Genomic DNA, 17,744 nt, shown 5'->3' on the forward strand with positions numbered 1-17,744 from the left:
AGGAAGGGGGACATAATTCAGTGAAGTGTGGAGAAATGAGATTGAACAAAAAAAAAGAACGGCGCTACTTCCTGCCAAAACAGGACTCTGCCTTAGCAGTGATAGGAAAAGAAAGAGCCCCAATTACTCAATTCTCATCTGAGGTTTCAGTGTTTACTTAAGAAAGTGCTGCACTCTGGGGATGTGAGTTTTTACTACTTTTAAAAGAAGCTAAACCTAAAAAGAACCTAAAAAAAAAGCATGTTTTTGCTTGTTTACAAGATTAAATCAGCCTTGTGTGCCATTTCATTTCATGTCGACATGACATTGTGTTCATGTTAGTTGATTTTTTAGGGGGTTATTTGTTTTATTTTGCCCTAACCAATCAGTAAACAGTGATGCCAACATCATTTTTTTGTTGGCACATAAAAATAAAGGTGCTTAAACGTGATCAAAAATATGTAGTGAGGTATTGTTTTTTATGGCTGGGTGGAAGAAACTATATAGGAAGAAGAAATCCTTGTTCTTAATCCTATGAACATGGCAGACATATTTGAATCAGGGATCATTTATCTTTTAAATGATTTTCTACCTTAAAAACTGTTAAAGTATATTTCTGAGTTTCAAAATGACACCTTTCTATTAATAACAAAGTAGGACTTATTTTTCTGATTTCAGAAATACTTCCTTTTTGCAGCCTTGAGGCTTTCATCCCCCACCAAAAATGCAACGTACTAATTAAATAACCCTGTCTACTAAAAAATACATGAATACACAGCTAATTATGGAGGTAAAACATGGAAATCACATAGCATTGTTTTTGTTTGGAACTTTTACATAGTTATGTGTCTGCTGAGTGACATTTAGAACCACTGGGCCCATGAAGCCTCATTAGAAACTTTCTAATTGACTCCTTGGCATTGATGAAAAAATAAGTAATTCTGTTCTCATTTCTGAAATACTTTCTTTTTAGAGGCCGCGAGGTTTCTATCCAGAATGAACATCAGGCTAATTAGATCTACTTGGTTCTAGGGCTTTATGCTCTTTGATGAATGACATAACTCTCATTTCATCACTCACGTTTTTGTCTCTCCTCGCTCATTGCGTAATAAATTTGATTTATGATTTGCACAACGCAAAATTCTTTCACCGTGCTTAAACAAAAATCAAACAAGGCCTCACACGTACGTCAACAAATTGTGTTATTGACGTTTCCTGTGTTTGGAAGTTCACTGAGGCATTCCTCCAGAGGTTTAGTTGGCAATAACGAGACCCTTTAACGCTCTCTGGGGGATCTTTTGTCTTTCAGTTCCCCCCTCCTTACTGCGGCTACGACAACAAACCCCTTCCCACACGAGGCCCAAATGTGTTCTCCAGATGCATGCTGCTGAGCTCTTCCTGGTGGCGTCAAACAGATCCTGAAGACAAACGCCAGGGCGTCTATAAATACCTGAAGGCAGGAGGGGAAGGAAGCCTTTCCTGGGCTTACATCATGGTATGCAATGAAGTTAATGAAGTTGTAAAGATGCACCTAGAGGCCATTTTTGAGCCACAATCGTTCAAATGAGGCTTGAATGCAATGTTGAAAGTAACAAAACTCAGATCTTTGGAGCATTTTTATAGACAGTTATTTTACCTGTGTACGTTTAAGATGGAGTCGTTTTTTACAATGGTACTTTAAAGTTACTACATGGAACTTTAAACTGGTTTAGAAACAGTTTTAATGTCCTAATAATGCCTCTGTCTATGATCTACATAAGCAAAAGAAACAATGAGAGGTTTTCTATAGGGAGTCTGGTGCTCGGAAACACTTCTGCTTTTGTCCACAGGGGGCGCCGAAATCAACACAAGATAGAAGTTTCGCAGTAGTAGCTTTAATAATTTACACATTGAAAGTTCCATTTAAATCTTACTTTGTGCAACCTTCTTCTTTGGGGATTTTGTTGCTGCAGAAGTACGATTGTAGTATTTAATTTAGAGCATAGGGCTGGGCAACATTGCAGAAAATCAAATATCACAATATTTACCTCTGCATCAATGAGATTTTTGATAAATAATCATCAGTAACGGGGATATAAGGACTAAGTTTGTAAAAGCAAATAATATGACAACTAGTGCAGTCTGACAGGTTCAGAAAAATACTTCACATTACTGTTATTCGGCCTTTAAAACCTGGAAAAGATAAAACTTCTGCCAACTTTACAGTATAAAGACATCCAAAATCTAAGAGGATATCTAGTCTCATATCACAATAACCCTTTAAAATCGATGTATTACCCAGCACTACTTGAGTATTACAGTTAATTCCTCTGTCAATCTGAAAAAAATGTGATATGGAGGCTTTTCATTTCTTTGCAGACATCCAGCGTTCATGAAACGAGTCACTACAGTGCAAAATATGATTGCAGATCATATAAATATATAACAAAAGCCAAATAATGAGCTCACTGTCTGCCGCCATCCAAAGCTGCCACCGGGTAGCTTCAACTCGGAAAACATTATGAATAGTAACCTGAAAATAGCATCAATAAAATATAAATGCCTTTGAATGAATAATAGAGGTGTTTGCAGTGGAGGAGGCGGGCATGCAAGAATTAACAAAGTCATAATTTTCTTCTCAAGCAAGATGAATGGAGAGCCGTGAGGCGAACCCTGCTGTGTGGAGTTGGCCACGCACCACATTTAATCAAATAAAAATGGAAAGTTTTCTTCCATTAAAAAAAACAAAACAGCAGTCATAACTCAAACGCCTCACAGAGTCGGAGGGGGGGAGCAACAGCACCGGTTCTGAGGCCATAAATCACAGTGGCAGGGGGACGGTCTGCTGTTTCTCTAGGAGGGACTGCCAACAAAGCTTTACTTTAACAACAGAAGAACACACACACACAGAAATAGAACGTGTGACTGAGAAGCCGTTGGTGCAAACCTCATGATCTGAACGAGGTATCGACAGCCAAGTGTGTCCGAAAGGGGAAACACTGAGAGCTGGAGGCACATCCGAGCTCTGCAACCTCTCCCTGGTGTTTCACCTCTGCATTTCTTTTGAGAAATGGGAATGAAACGCGTGTGGCCACTTTACTTTACTTCAAAAATATCCAAAGACTTGGCTTGTTTTTATTCCAAGCCTCAAAACAGCAAAATAAGGAAAATTTGGATCTGAATGGAAGGAGCGTTCGTTTCAACGTCGGTAGAATAAGGACAAAAAGGCAAACCAGAACATGTCAATGATTCATTTAATAAAGAATATTTAATTGGTCTAAGCTGCCAGTAAGGGTATTAAAAAGCTTGTATAGAGAATGAAAAAGCAGATGGAATAAAACCAAAATGAAAATGTGTTCATTATAGGCTAAAATGTTGGTAGAGATATTTCAGCTTCCCTGTTAGTTAGAGGTATCAAAATGATCCCTATGTAAATATCTACATATAATGTTAAAGATGGTTTCGATATGTTCATAACTAAAACCAAAAATCTGTAATTTCCTGTTTAATTTCAAATATTTTGTCCCTATCAAATGTGACATCAAAGAACTTCCTCCTTTCAGTAAATAAGTCAAATAATGAAACATTTCAGGAGGCATTGTGGGCAAATTAAATTAAGATCTGTGGAATGAAAGCTTCATATTTTAAGTGTATTGGATTCAGTCTCTCTATACGTATGAACTCGTCAACCTCTATAAAGAACTCTGTGCTTCTTATGACATCCCAGAGGCCCGGTAGCTAAAAGAAGTCCCCAGACAGACAATAGAGAGCCACTACTAATAATCCAGAGCTGAGGCCGTCTTCCTGTCTACTTCCTGTTTGTAACCCCCACAGGAGGGAAGTGAGGCTCTGTTCTCACCGCGAGGGCCATTGTTGGTCTTCCTTTATGAGTTCCTGTCCTGGACAATGGGACAGTCCTGGACTCCCACTACACCTTACAGGTCCGCCTGTCTCACCTAGAGTTTGTCTTATTTGGTCTTAACCATATTAGGAGAAGCACATGCGTGTTGAGAGCCAGGACTGTACATTTAAGAGGAATCCAAACAAATCAGATGCTAGTTCCTAGGAGTTTTATAGCCGAACGAGATGGACTGCACTCTTCTTCATGTCTCTTTTTCATCTTATCTTGAAGACCATGAGGACTCAGTTTGTTTTCCTTTACTTAGTTTAAAAAGCTCATTGCTGCCTGTATGGTCATACAAAACATATACTCTTCTCTACAAAAAAAGCCAAAACACAGGACCTACATGTTTGGTCCAAATTGAGTTAAGAGTCTAAGATGACTTTTTGACATCACATAAAAAGTTGAATGTAATAGAAATGTATAATTTCTGTGTATATAACCACAAAACAGCAAAAACAAAAAAAAAGAATAACATTTACTGCAATCAGCCAGAGAAAGACGACTAGACAGCTAATGGAAGAGAGCTGAAACTAGCTGGAGAGAAAGCCACAGGCTAATGTTAGCTAAAGCTAAATTTACTTTTTTCCCCCAGCTGTCTTTCTGCTTCTGAAAAATAATCTTGTTAATGACGGCATATGTAAATGAGGCCATAGCTAAATCTACTCAACGAGCTAAAGACTTCACGAGACTCTATGTAACGTATGCAGTTGGTTGTATTTAATACAACAACATACTGTATACCGTAGAATTAAACTACCATATACAGAAAACAGTAGTGTGCCTTACTAATCATTTGGAAAGGAAACTCTATTGTTGAACAGACAATCTAGTGTAACTTAACAACATTGCTGTAACAAGATAAAACACAAGAACAAAGACTGTTTTTGCATTTCGAAAGCAAATTATTGTAAATTTCACTATTAATATAGACATAAACCTAATGATAGATGATAGAAACTCACATTTGTAGGCCTCTCAGCATAGTTACAAACTACATTGTATCCTACCTGACAAAATTATAACAAAAGCTCCACATTTGTAGATTTTGCACAAAATCTATTAGTATAGTAATCCACGTAATCATGAACCAGGAAGTATAAAAACCGTAAAAATACATTAAAATAAAACTTGTTGGATTTAAATGCAGCTCCAAACAGAAACAGTTTGTTGTGTTACTGATGTTTACGGAGCCCATCACAACTTAGGTTTAGCAAACTGAATATCCAAAAAGTATAGTATATATCTTTAAAGAAATGCTTCACTGTCCTACTCTATTCCCACATTCAGTGATTTCAGGCCGCTACGTCAGATTTCACAACGACGAGATGTCAACTGTGCTGGAGAGGCAGATTTGAATAAATAATGCATGTGGGCTTATTTTTGTCCACCAATCCTCGTCAGAGAAAGTGGTACAAATGAGTGAACAATATTCAGACCAGATGTGAGCAAAATCTCAACGGTACGGCCGGGTTCAAACCGAGGAACGCCGTTTCTCCATGAATGAGTAAATGCACCTTTTTGAGATCAGACTCTAAAATGAGGACCAGTGTGACACAATTTCAGTCACAAGAATTTCAAGAATTCTCCACAAAAGCAAGTGTATTCCTCTACTTCTAATGTCAAACCAAACGTTACTGACCTGTATCCACTCCTTGACGGTGTCGTCGGATGGCGTCCAGCCGTTCTCCTGGTAGTTGAGGCGCGAGCGTTCTGGGGACCAGTTCAAGTTATACTGGGACGAGGCGCTGATCTGCTCCGAGGTAATTTCCCCCGACTCCATGCCCAGAGCCTCCATGCAAGCAAAGTCTACCAAAGACAGAGAAACTTCATTAACAAGAGTTCAACGAGAGTCTTAAATGTTAGTTTTTTGGGTCACGTTTTACAAACCAATCGGCAGTTTTTTTTATCAATTATATTGTATTATCATTTTGTATTGATAGTTATTATTGATTGGGATTATTAATTAGGAGGAAAGGTTGGAAAGGTTTACTCTAAATCCAAATATTTCCAGCTGGAAACCAATTGAAAGCTGATAATTTGTCACAGAATTACATTTTCATTAACAAAAAAAAAGTGCTTTTGTTGTAGGAAAGGCCAAGATTGGCCAATATGATAATATAATAAAGTATGGATCTAAAAAGCTGAAAGGCAGCACTTTGAGGTTAAATTAACCGTAATGGTTATCGTTTTAAATCCAATGTGTCGGAGTAAAGAGTTAAGACCACATCAAAAGTAACTTTACAGCTAAACTCACATCTATCTGATGGCTTTTCTCAAACCACTACTCTGTCCTGATAATGCAATACATCACTACATTCACAATCAAGTATTCTCATTTAGACCATGAATGATTTAATCCACACAATTTCAAAATGTAGTGAAAAAACCATCAAAGCTTCTGTTCAGCCTGTTTTTCGTCTAAAAAATAAATCAATCTAAAATTATACAAAACAGAACAAAAGTAGCTAATCTTCACATCAGAGAATGTTTTATTTCTACTTGATGAAAGACTGGATTATCCGATTATCTAAACTGTGGTGAATTAATTTCCTGTGGATCGACGAATCATTTAATCTTCGGCATAATGTTTTTATTCTGTATGTATCTGCCCACATACAACACACACACACACAGGCACATTCCTGCTGCTGATGCCATGTGTGGATTCAGCTCTAATTTATAGGATTCTCATTTCTTCACTCTCAGACTAAAGGATGATGCACTCCTCTGTCGACAGAGACAGTCCTTTAGGGTGACGAAACTGTTTCAAAAACAGCATTTGGACAAACCTCAAACTACATGTCGGTGCACAGGGAAGGAAGAAGGAGGTGGGGGGGGGGGGGACAAAAGGAAACGTGAGTATTTATGTGTGTGTGTGGGAGGCCTGTCTGGAGACACAAGGTCTGCCACAGTGACACAAACACACTTACATCACTCCACAAATAAACAAAAGGGAGAAAGTTTCACCAAAAAGACTGCAAAGAGCTGGTCTGGTTTTTCTTCTGTTTTTCTTCCCGCCACAGCCTCCGTTTCCAAAAACGTCTCTTTTGCTCTTTTCTCATTTTAATTCACGAGACACAACCTTCACGTCTCCCTCACAGCAGGCGTGAGGGACAAGTCCCTCCACCTCTCCATCCCAAAAAAGAAAGAAAGGACGTAAAATGATGCCCCCCCCACCACCGATCGTTCAGCTGATCAAAGGATCAGCTGGAGGCCATTTCTGAAGGTGATGGCCAGACAGACAGAGAGAGAGACAACCGTTAAGTCACTGCAGGACGTCAGAGTTTAAATCCTCAGAGGATGGAAAGATCCTGCTTGAATAGAAGTTCCTTCTTAGAATCTCAAGAGGATGAATTTTATATTCTGCTTCACATTTGATAAATAAAAATAAATAGGAGATAAAAGGTTGTTTATTGCAGTTACCAACCTTTTTTGTCAGACGTAGGCTACCTATCATGTTCAAAATGTGTTTAATTGAATGGATTTAAAAAATGGCTGTTATTTTTAACACTATCATAAATTTGAACTAATATTTAAAGTGGCATCAAACAACTTTTCAACTCCCCCCCTTATGTTTCCAAGTGGTATTAGTGTTGTCGCCCCTGTCGTTCTCATATTACAGAATAGAGTAAGTTCTACCACTGCTCATTATAGAAAAGCCACCACAAGAAAACATAGCTAGCGTAGCAACATTCAAGCTAACAGCCAGGAACAAACATGGATCTCTCTTTTGTGCTCTGATGGAAACCCTGGTCTCAGTGCTGTGATAAAGGCAGAGTAACACACCCCACAGTGTTTCTGTTGCATATGCATTCTGCAGCTGCGACACCTGAGCCTTTCATTTTCCAGGGAGATCACAACCTGGGGGCAGACAGAACTGCATAGTGCAAACAGATGGTGTACTTCTATAGCCATTACAATGTGCAATTAAAATGTACTTCATAATGACAAGTCAGTTGGCCTACTACCACAAGGATCGTGTTCAATCTGGCCTTTTAAACCATTTAACCACGACTTTTAACCAACTTATCTTTTCCTTTTAGCCAGCTGACCTATTTCAGCTGCTGACTCAATGTGTTGAAATGGGGAAGTCCACGCTGGTTGATAGGACAATGTGATGTGGTGTAGCGAGAAGCTTTAATTCAATCTGCTGAGCTCTGTAGGCAAAGTAATTGAGTGTGTGAAAGTGCGTGTGTGTGTGTGTGTGTGTGTGTGTGTGTGTGTGTGTGTGTGTGTGTGTGTGTGTGTGTGTGTGTGTGTGTGTGTGTGTTACTTAAGATAAGACAATTAGAGCTTTGTTTAACACCAGAGCTGCTCTCAGCCATCCCAGTTAAGACTAGAGGGACAGATTGATCTCTCACACACAGATATGGTACAGACATATTTGTTAAATATAGACTAACAGTGGATAGCACACACACACACACACACACACACACACACACACACACACACACACACACACACACACACACACACACACACACACACACACACACACACACACTAACACACATGCATGCATGCATACAACGCAACAACACCCACATGTTCTGCCCATGGCAAAAACAAAAAGGAAAGCTGAAAACAACCCTCTGGTTAAATGTCTTCATACATGTGTGATTCAGAAACATTATCCAGGTCAACGCATTGTGTTGTGATTGAATGATGTGGTATCAAATATCTAATTTTGCATATTTAAGGTAAATAAATAAGCTTTGAACAACGTACATAAGGACTTAAAACACAACATCTTTGTCAAAATGAGCATTTTAACTGGAGATTTGAACTTACATTTGCTCTTTTCTATGACAACTGACTACTCCATCTGCTGCTGAAGATCACTCGATATGCTCAAAAGCTCCAGAACATCTACTGAATAGACCCTGAGGCGATGTTGGCTTGACAATAACTTCAAACTAACCATACCTGTTCTCTGAAATGAAGTTTTTAAAGCCTGTGTACGTATGTTGCTATTTTACATTTGGAAAATAAATAATTAAACAGCTTCACTGACAAATTTGTGCAGTTGAGGAATGTGAATCCTCAGATAAAGGATAAGCCGACACAAAATACTAACACAGTCAACTTACTTCAAGTCGTTAATTATCAATTTAGGGCACTAAAATGTGGACTTTTACGTTTATTTCTCCCCAAAGACCCCGTGTTATCCACCGGGGGACCTTACATGAACTCACCTCTCCACTCAAACTCACATTCCTAAACCGGGGTGACTTCAGGGGTCGAGGTTACAAGAGTGCAGGAACCATACGGGCCCGACATAACTGACCTCTCTACAGGGTCAATTAATGCAGAATTACGACTCTTTTTAGAGAATGTGGACACAACGCAACAAAGGACTCCGTCTATAAGCGAGGATGAGAAACTCTTCATCTCATGATAACATCCTGATGTGTGAAATCGGCCTCGTTCATTGTTCAACAGGAGAAGATAAGAGTTAGAAGTGGGTCAGACTGATGGAAATATAAGCTGGTTTTTTTTTTATCACATTTTAAATTAAAAGTTACAGCTATGAAATAGGATTAAATTCATTATGTGGTTGAATTGAGATCTTGAATCAGAACACCAGATGGGCGGGGCTAGTTTTTATCAGGATCATGTTATGAATTAAAGGAAAATTATTGATTTGACGATTGACAAGATCGATTAGCGTTATTTTTTCTATGTTTTCTTATATGTATTGGACTGGCATGTGCAGAAAGACAAAAACCCCTGTCAGCCAGCAAAAACATTATAACATAGTCTAGAACAGTTTAGACTCATAGTCTCCAAACTGGGGTTAAGGACCTCCAAGGGTCCTCAGGATTAATCTGGGTGGTTGTGAGGTGAAACAATAATCTTTCCTAACGTTTAAGTTATGAAATACTTATACTGATTTGATTTTATTACATTTTTTATTAATTTTTTCTTCTATTTTACTTTATTTTTGTATTTAATCATTATATTTATATTTTGTATATATATATATACATTTTTTTTTCTTATAAATATTATTTTGTGTACATCTGTATGTGTATATGTAGGAAGGTATATGTATGGGTATGCTGAATGCTTATTCTATATATATATATAAACTTGTTAAATACTGTAGTAATACTGAGAAATAGTAATTTACCTTTAAAATTATTAAAATGAACTGTGACAAGGGGCAGCTAATATAAATTATTTGGCTATAAACAGTCACAAACTGTGGTTTTGAGTTCATTTGTTTAAATGCAACCAGAACAAAGGACCTCTCAACAATTGAAACTGAATAGATAATTGCAACTAACTTTAGTTGATAACCCGAAAATCACATCACTTTTGATAATTGACTTGTTTTAGTAATTTGTGAGGAATTACTTATTTTATCTGTTTTATATGATTGTAAATTCTTAACATCTGTCGGTTTTGGACCAAGCTTTTTGCAGATATCACCTAAGAAATTATGCTTTTTCATTGTTTATTGGCATTTTACAGATGAAAATGCATCAAAAACTAATTGTTTTATTATTAATGGATTATTAATGGTGGGACATCATGTCTTTTTCTTCCCCTTAAATCACTCGAGATACAGCTGATTACACGAAAAGTCACATTTTTCCTCTACTGCATGCTATAAACCCTGGAGAAATTTTCTGCTTGCTTTCCTCAGAGGTCAGAGGTCAAAAATCACAAACAGCCCAGCGCCTGTAGCTGAAAGAGACTCAGCTCCTCGCTAAAGTGAGACACAGAAAAACATCCAGAAAAATGAACCCTGGTTCTTCATAATGCCAGATCACATGTCTACCCTCCACATCACCCCCCCTCACCCCTCAATTTCTCATCACTACTCCAGCTGCTCACCCTCGTCTTCGTGTCCCGGAGGAAGAATCCTCTCGCGGATGGTGTAGTTGGCGGAGAATCCCTCTTTGGCGATGGCGTTGTCCGTGGTGATGGTCATGGACAGGATGCCCGTGTAGGAGATCACACGGCCCGGGGACGTCTGGCCACAGTACCGGCCAATGTGAGGACCCACTGGGAGAGGAGGGAGGGAGAGGAGAGGATACAAGTGGATAGGAGGTAGGGGATGAGGGAGGAGAAGAGGAAAATAAGAGAAGAGAAAGGGTGCTTTTATTATTCACTCTGTCCTTTCTGCCCTCACTGTCGAGGGAACTGTTTCGTTACTTTGTTGTGTCATTATTAAAATCCTCAGAACAAACAAGTAAAGTATTGCTTCATTGATTTCTCAATCCTTTTCTAGGAAATGTCCTAAAAGGACGATGTAATTAGGTGCTAATTATAGAGAAGATATGTATGTATTTAAAAAAAAAAAAAAAACTCCATTTAAACCATAATTATTTGTATTCATAATAGGAAACTGCATTTTAAGAAATCTCACATGAATGCAAAGTGGCCCTGCCTGCAGTGACTTACGTTAGTATTTTGTACATTTTCATTAACTGTAAGTGTACCAATTAAATAAGCTGTCTTTATTTTCCCTATAAGTAACAAATTATGCAGTATTTTTTCTCACAAAGATAATTGGCTCGGAAGTTATGAATCTGTAAAACAAAACGCCTCCAAAAATAATCCATCAGCTGCACAATTAAAGTCATTTTTACTCATTTCCAAAGTTGATACAGTTCAATACCCTTTAAATGATTGTGATATCTACTTTCTTAATCTGCGTGACAAATAATCGACAATAAGATTGATACAGACAAAAATAGACAAATATAATAGTTTCAAATGTTAAATCCTGTTAATTGTGCAGCGGACAGATATTCTTTAGACCGAGATGGACAGAAAACTCTACCGACCGTTTCTTTTGGAGGACTGCTGGAGATTAATCCATCAGGAAAAGAGATGCTGAGCTTTGTGACTAAAATGTAACATGAGACGCACAAACTGGGTTTTCCCTCCACCGTAACAACATCATTCTCTTATATTCTAATATGCGTCTACAGCGACAGACTGCCTCATGTCTTCAACACTGCCTTGCTGCCTGCCCACAGTTTGCTGGCCATTTCCTCCGTGTTCTTATCTGTGAGAAACAAAGCCAGGCTTGTTGTGCCTCCTGTTTCATGGAGATACTTTATCTGCAGCCTCTCGAGGACTCAAGGAGGGAATATTCAGTCCAGAGTGAAGTCATACATGTTACAAAAGTGTATACTTTTCTATCAATTTAAGGCAAAAAAACATAAAACACATCAGCATGCTGAGTTTTGAGTAATCTGGTGGATTATGTTTATCAGTTACAGTTTAAAGCAGTAGTCGACAATCTGTGACGGATTACATTTTGAGGTATTCCAGCCTTATCGAATGTGGTGTGAAACGGTCTCGCGGTAAAGCTGGCTGTCAATGCAATCAGCTATAAAATGGAAAAATCCCTTCAAGCAATATGGCTCCATTTACATTTATCTAGGAAATGGTCATATCTGAAATAAACAACAAGTAGAGGAAGATTCAATTTCCAGGATTTTTGAAGCTTTAAACCAACTGAAAGTTTCAGGAAAAAACAAATAAGGGAACCAGTTTTCTCTGTAGGAAAAAAGACAAACAGAAGATGTTCTGAAGAAGTAAAGCTCTCTGTTTAGGATATTTATAAGGTTCATCATTTTCCATTTCTAGGATTTTTTGCGAAAATAACATCAATAAATAACATGATTAGATTCTTTTTTTGAAGAATGAACCCAAATATATTGAGCCCTGGATGTTTGTATGTCTTATTAAATCCCACAAGAAAAAATAAATCCTTTTGATGAACAGCTTTACAGCTCTCAAAGACCAAAAAACAACAACAACAACAACAACAACAACAACAACAACAACAGAAGCAGCAGCAGCAGTGCATGATGGGAATGTTTGGTGTTGGTGTTAAACATTTCGACTGCGTTTGATGGGATTAAGAAAAAAACATCCTGGTCTTCACCCTGCTTTGTTATCTGCGCCGACACACATGTTCACTCCGCAAACACAGGAATACGGCGCTTTGTGGCATCACACACACACACACACACACACACACAACACACACACTTTGATGCAAACAGACACCTGAATGCACAACACACACACACACACACACACACACACACACACACACACACACACACACACACACACACACACACACACACACACACACACACAGAGATCGTTTGACGGGAAAAGCCCTGGCATGTTGTGTATGCTGGCACGGCTTTAAAGTGTATGTCACTGTCTGTAGACCTGTGCCAGTCTTTGTGTCCCTTCGTGTTCCCATGCCAGTCTCCTCCCTGGCAATCATCAGCCAGCGCTTTGGGCACAGCAGCGAGTATTGTGGGCATCCCTGTCAGGCCCCGTCCAAGGTATGCAGCTCTCGCCATTACACGCACACTGTACGGCTAATTAGACAACAATGGCAGGCTGAGAAACGCCGTCCAAGCGAGGGGGGAGTGTGAACAGAGGGGAAGAGCAGGATTCGTGTGCAGAGAAACGGTATTTTTTCTCCCAGAAATGTGGTCGGTGGAGGGAACAATGAGCAAGCTGTTAGGGAGGAACTGTCAGAACATCAACCCTCCATGTGTGCACAGGAGGACGAGTCTCAAGTAAAAGACAACCGAGCAACAACAGAGCCATCAATTAATATTATCTACGGTAAGTTTAAAGCTGCAGTAGGTAGCTTTAATTAAAATCACTTTTTGTCATATTTGCTCAAACTGTCATTGTATCCTGATGGTAGTGCATATAACAGATAATCTGGGAGAAATGTGGTTACTCTTCCTCCTTTTTTATGCTCCTAATGGCATTTGCAAGATTTCCCAGAAGACGAACAACCAATCAGAGCCGAGGAGTCTCTTACACAGCTCACGATGAACTCCGATCAAACTGTCGAAGCTTGGTGAAAACCTTTTAAAATCTCCTATTTCCTTTATCTATACAGAACGCTGACATGCTATCTGAAGAGATTTCATTTTATTTTGAAAAAAACAACCTTTTAAAGTCGTTCTTGCACTTTCAGAAACAGCATGTAGATCTTTTTTGTAAAAGAGGATTCCTCCTAAACATGACTAAGAAAACAAGAATTCTGAAAGCTGTTAAATTAGGTGATAACATCTATTTTAAATTGGAAATGTCTCGTGTTGTTTGCTCATATATGCACAAAACATGTTACGCCCCGAAAATAATACAAGTTGGAACACAAATCCCACATCTTCCTCCCGTCTGTCTCTATTTTATTTTTCCTTGTTCGCCTCCATCGCTCAATCTGAGCTCGTCCCACCTGCGGGTGAAGCCATCCATCCTTTGTTCTCCTCCCTCCTCCTCCTCCCCTTCACCTCCACACGTCTCTGTCTGTTTTCTGTCAACATCTGCAGGGGGAAGCCGTCCTCGAGCACCTCTCATCCTTCTCTCATCCTTCTCTCATCCTTCTCTCTTTTCTCTCTCCGCCGCTTCACGGCTCCGCACATCTACCCTTTGCATCTGCATCCCATTATCCCCGTTCTTACCCTCCACCTGCGGAGAAGCAGTCTCGCTGTTTCTCCTTCAATTCTCTCACCTTCACCTTTTTTTTCTTTTTTTTTTTCTTTGTCTGACATTTCCCCATTTGATCTCGCTGCTCTATCTTGGAAATGCATCCGGTCTTATAGCTTGTATTATGTTATGTTCTTGAGCCATAACAGTTTTTTTATGAGACAAAAAAAGTCGAAAGAGTTGGGTACAGTGATTCAGAAATTCAAAATAAGCAAGCAAAAATATCCCTTTGTGTTTTTTTATAGCTTGTTTTGACCTACTTTTGAATATATTTCTTGAACAGGGTCTCAGGCTGAAAGAACATACCTTGATATTGCATAAAATGCTTATAAAATGTAAGTTTAGTCGGCAAAGAAACAGCTTTTTAGGGTTTCTTTTTCAGTGTTGCTACTGGAGGAAATGTGTTCCATAATAACCATCTTAAAGATGTTTAATTAGCTAATGCAAGTGAAAACATGAACAATTTCATCATCGCTACTTTTGGTGCACGTTGACTCTACTTTTGTTCTCATCTTCCTCGAAGACTTAACTAGAAATATTTCCTTTATTAATAAGCTTGAGGCCACGTTTCAGCCTCTCAGACTTTTGCTCCATTTTTCCCCAATTCAACTCAGCCTGAGCCAAACTCTCTCTCTCTCTCTCCTCACCTGCGGGGAAGCCGTCCCAGATCTCCAGCCAGTCGTATCGGCAGAGGGCGCCCGGCGGCGGCGTGGTGTCGGGCTCCATGTCGAAGCTGTCGAACTCCACCATGATCTCGGACATCTTGGGGGCGAAGATCATGAAGGTGCAGTCCAGGTTGTGGGGGTACTTCTCAGGGAAGCCCGGCGTCTTGATGACCCCTCTGGGAGCCGTAAAGTTCCTGGAACATTCTGGACCTGTGAGGAGAAAAAGAGACACCGATGAGTTTTTAAAGTGTCGAGACGTGTTTGGACACAGTGACTAATTCTCGCTCGGACAGAGGTGAGAACTCTCAGGGGTCGGTGTTCACACGAGAATATGGTTTCCATCATTTATTGCAAAATGAGCCGTTTGTGGTACTGAAAGCTGAGACGCTGACTATTCATAGTCTTTCAATGTTGAATCTGCAAGAACATCCTTTCAAGAAACCATTCTGATGGATGGATGTTTTATAGTCTGTATTGTATATTTGGGGCTTTTTTGTTTCCTACTGCAAAAACAAGGACATCTGGGTGTCAAAAACCTGAAAATGGAAGAACTTTTACAGTTGTGACTTGACCAGAATACAAATTTGCCTTAATCAAGACATTATGAGTCCTAAAACTAGACTTTCTCCAAAACAATGATGGAAATTCAGGGAAAATATTTTACAGATGTTTCAATATTTCTGAGAAGGAGCAAATGACTGTATCATGAAACAAGAAAACATCACTTCACTGGATCCAAATAAAGTGACTAATTTGTCCCATCTGATACACCAAGCAGTTTCAGATTTTGTCAGTCACTGTGGCCTTGTTTTTCAAAATCCTGCTAGTCATTGGAAACAGCAACAGTCATTGCTAGAAGTAAAGAGAACTCATTCTTGTCTTTTGTGCAGTTCAACATAGTTAAAAAAGTTAATAAAAAGGGTATATATATATATATATATATATATATATATATATATATATATATATATATATATATATATATATATATATATATGCAACATTTTCCTTGTATAAGACAAAATGAATAGATTAGATTTTCTTCACACATAACCGGAGCCGTCTGAGTCTGTGTTGTGACGGGTCGGGGAGATACTCATTGACAGTCCCAGACACTGTGAGGCTGTTTACAGACAACCAATCATGGTCAACAAACACACACACACACACACACACACACACACACACACACACACACACACACACACACACACACACACACACACACACACACACACACACACACAGACAAATACAAGCCTGTTAGCTCATTAGACACATCCAAATGCACACACATGCTGCCCTACATACTCATTCAACCACAAACTCAAATATTAGTGCTGTTTTATATTTTGTAATATTATCTAGAAGGCCTTTCTTTTTTTTTTCTCTTAGGCATTTTAATGATGATCTCTTGCTTTACTTCTTGTTATAAATACATATATTTTAAGTATGCACAGCCTTTATAATCCACTGCATGTGTAACCCAGATTTTTTGTTTACTTGCATTTTTACACAAAAGAAAATCCCCACAAACATCCTCTCTGCTGTTATCTTGCACCCTCGGACGACTATGTTTCATTCCTCACACTTTCATTCATGCATTTTGCACGTAACACCTTCTGGTGATAAAATCGTCAGCTGTGTCGTGTTTACATATCTCTCCCTTTTTTATATTCATCTCACCATTGTTGTGTGGTAGTTGGAGCTTGTTGCGATACATACTGAACGAGGCATAAGAAAAAATCCTGCAAAATCCTACATCGAACGAGTTAAGACATTTTGAAGGTATACATTTTTACATAAAGTTTGATCATCTTTTCATTAGGTTTATGTGGCGTTTCTTCGAGCTCTCTTGGCTTCAGATTTTTCCTGAAAAGGTATTCAGATTCAGCAACATTTGTTTATTTACTTCTGTGCATAAATCTGCAACATTCAGTAGGAGGACAATTTTAGGTTGCCATGCAGCTCGTGATGATATACTGTGAAGACTGTTAATGCATTTTGGGACTCATGATGTTACGCAAACACAGAGAACATTATGCAAGAGAGACTGCAAATGCTTTGTCTCACTTTTTAACTGCAGTTAGCTGCACGAAAACCTCATAAATCCTCAGAAGCATCACATGCTCCTCTAGATTGTACGATGATGAAATAGAGCCTCCTCTGAGCAGTAACATGCAACACCAAGTGTCTCCTGATAAAAGTACAAACAGAGCGGCTGCCGTGGTCTCATTGGAGTCCACAAGCTGATTTCTCCGCAGTCACATCCACGCCGTCGATACCGGCTCATGAAAAATCTCTTCCGTCGGCTCGCATCAGTCAACTGGCGGCCGGCGGTTCACACCTCTCTTGTCGTAAAGTGACATGAGCGAGGTTACGAGACTCTGACTGATCTCTGTGGGTGAAAGACGACACGAGGCGTGGACGAGGGTCAAGCATCCCTCGGAGGCACGAGGTGTGTGTGTGTGTTGGGGGTTCTTATGTTGCCAGGCCAGATGTGACCTGCATGTTATCTGAGCATGCCTGTAAACATGAATCCTCATACACACACACACACACACACACACACACACACACACACACACACACACACACACACACACACACACACACACACACACACACACACACACACACACACTCACACAGAGACACACACTCCGGTGTACCCCATGCTGTTGACACAGGTGGTGTCGTTAAAAGGGCGACATGATGAA

The 17,744-nt window shown here is 39.3% G+C and overlaps 1 protein-coding gene across 1 annotated transcript in view; it reads right to left on the reverse strand.

Moving 5' to 3' along the window:
• The window catches only part of LOC129088943 (neuropilin-1a-like), a 74,653-nt gene that overhangs the window by 29,116 nt on the left and 27,793 nt on the right, over nt 1-17,744 (reverse strand). Inside the window, exons 4-6 of the mRNA XM_054596224.1 lie at nt 15,007-15,234; nt 10,709-10,879; nt 5,502-5,668 (exon numbers count right to left, since the gene is read on the reverse strand). Coding sequence (XP_054452199.1) covers nt 5,502-5,668; nt 10,709-10,879; nt 15,007-15,234 — 566 coding nt within the window. The remainder of the gene's footprint in view (nt 1-5,501; nt 5,669-10,708; nt 10,880-15,006; nt 15,235-17,744) is intronic.

Source organism: Anoplopoma fimbria, chromosome 3 (genome assembly GCF_027596085.1).
Source record: "Anoplopoma fimbria isolate UVic2021 breed Golden Eagle Sablefish chromosome 3, Afim_UVic_2022, whole genome shotgun sequence".
In the NCBI taxonomy this organism is placed as follows: Eukaryota; Metazoa; Chordata; class Actinopteri; order Perciformes; family Anoplopomatidae; genus Anoplopoma; species Anoplopoma fimbria.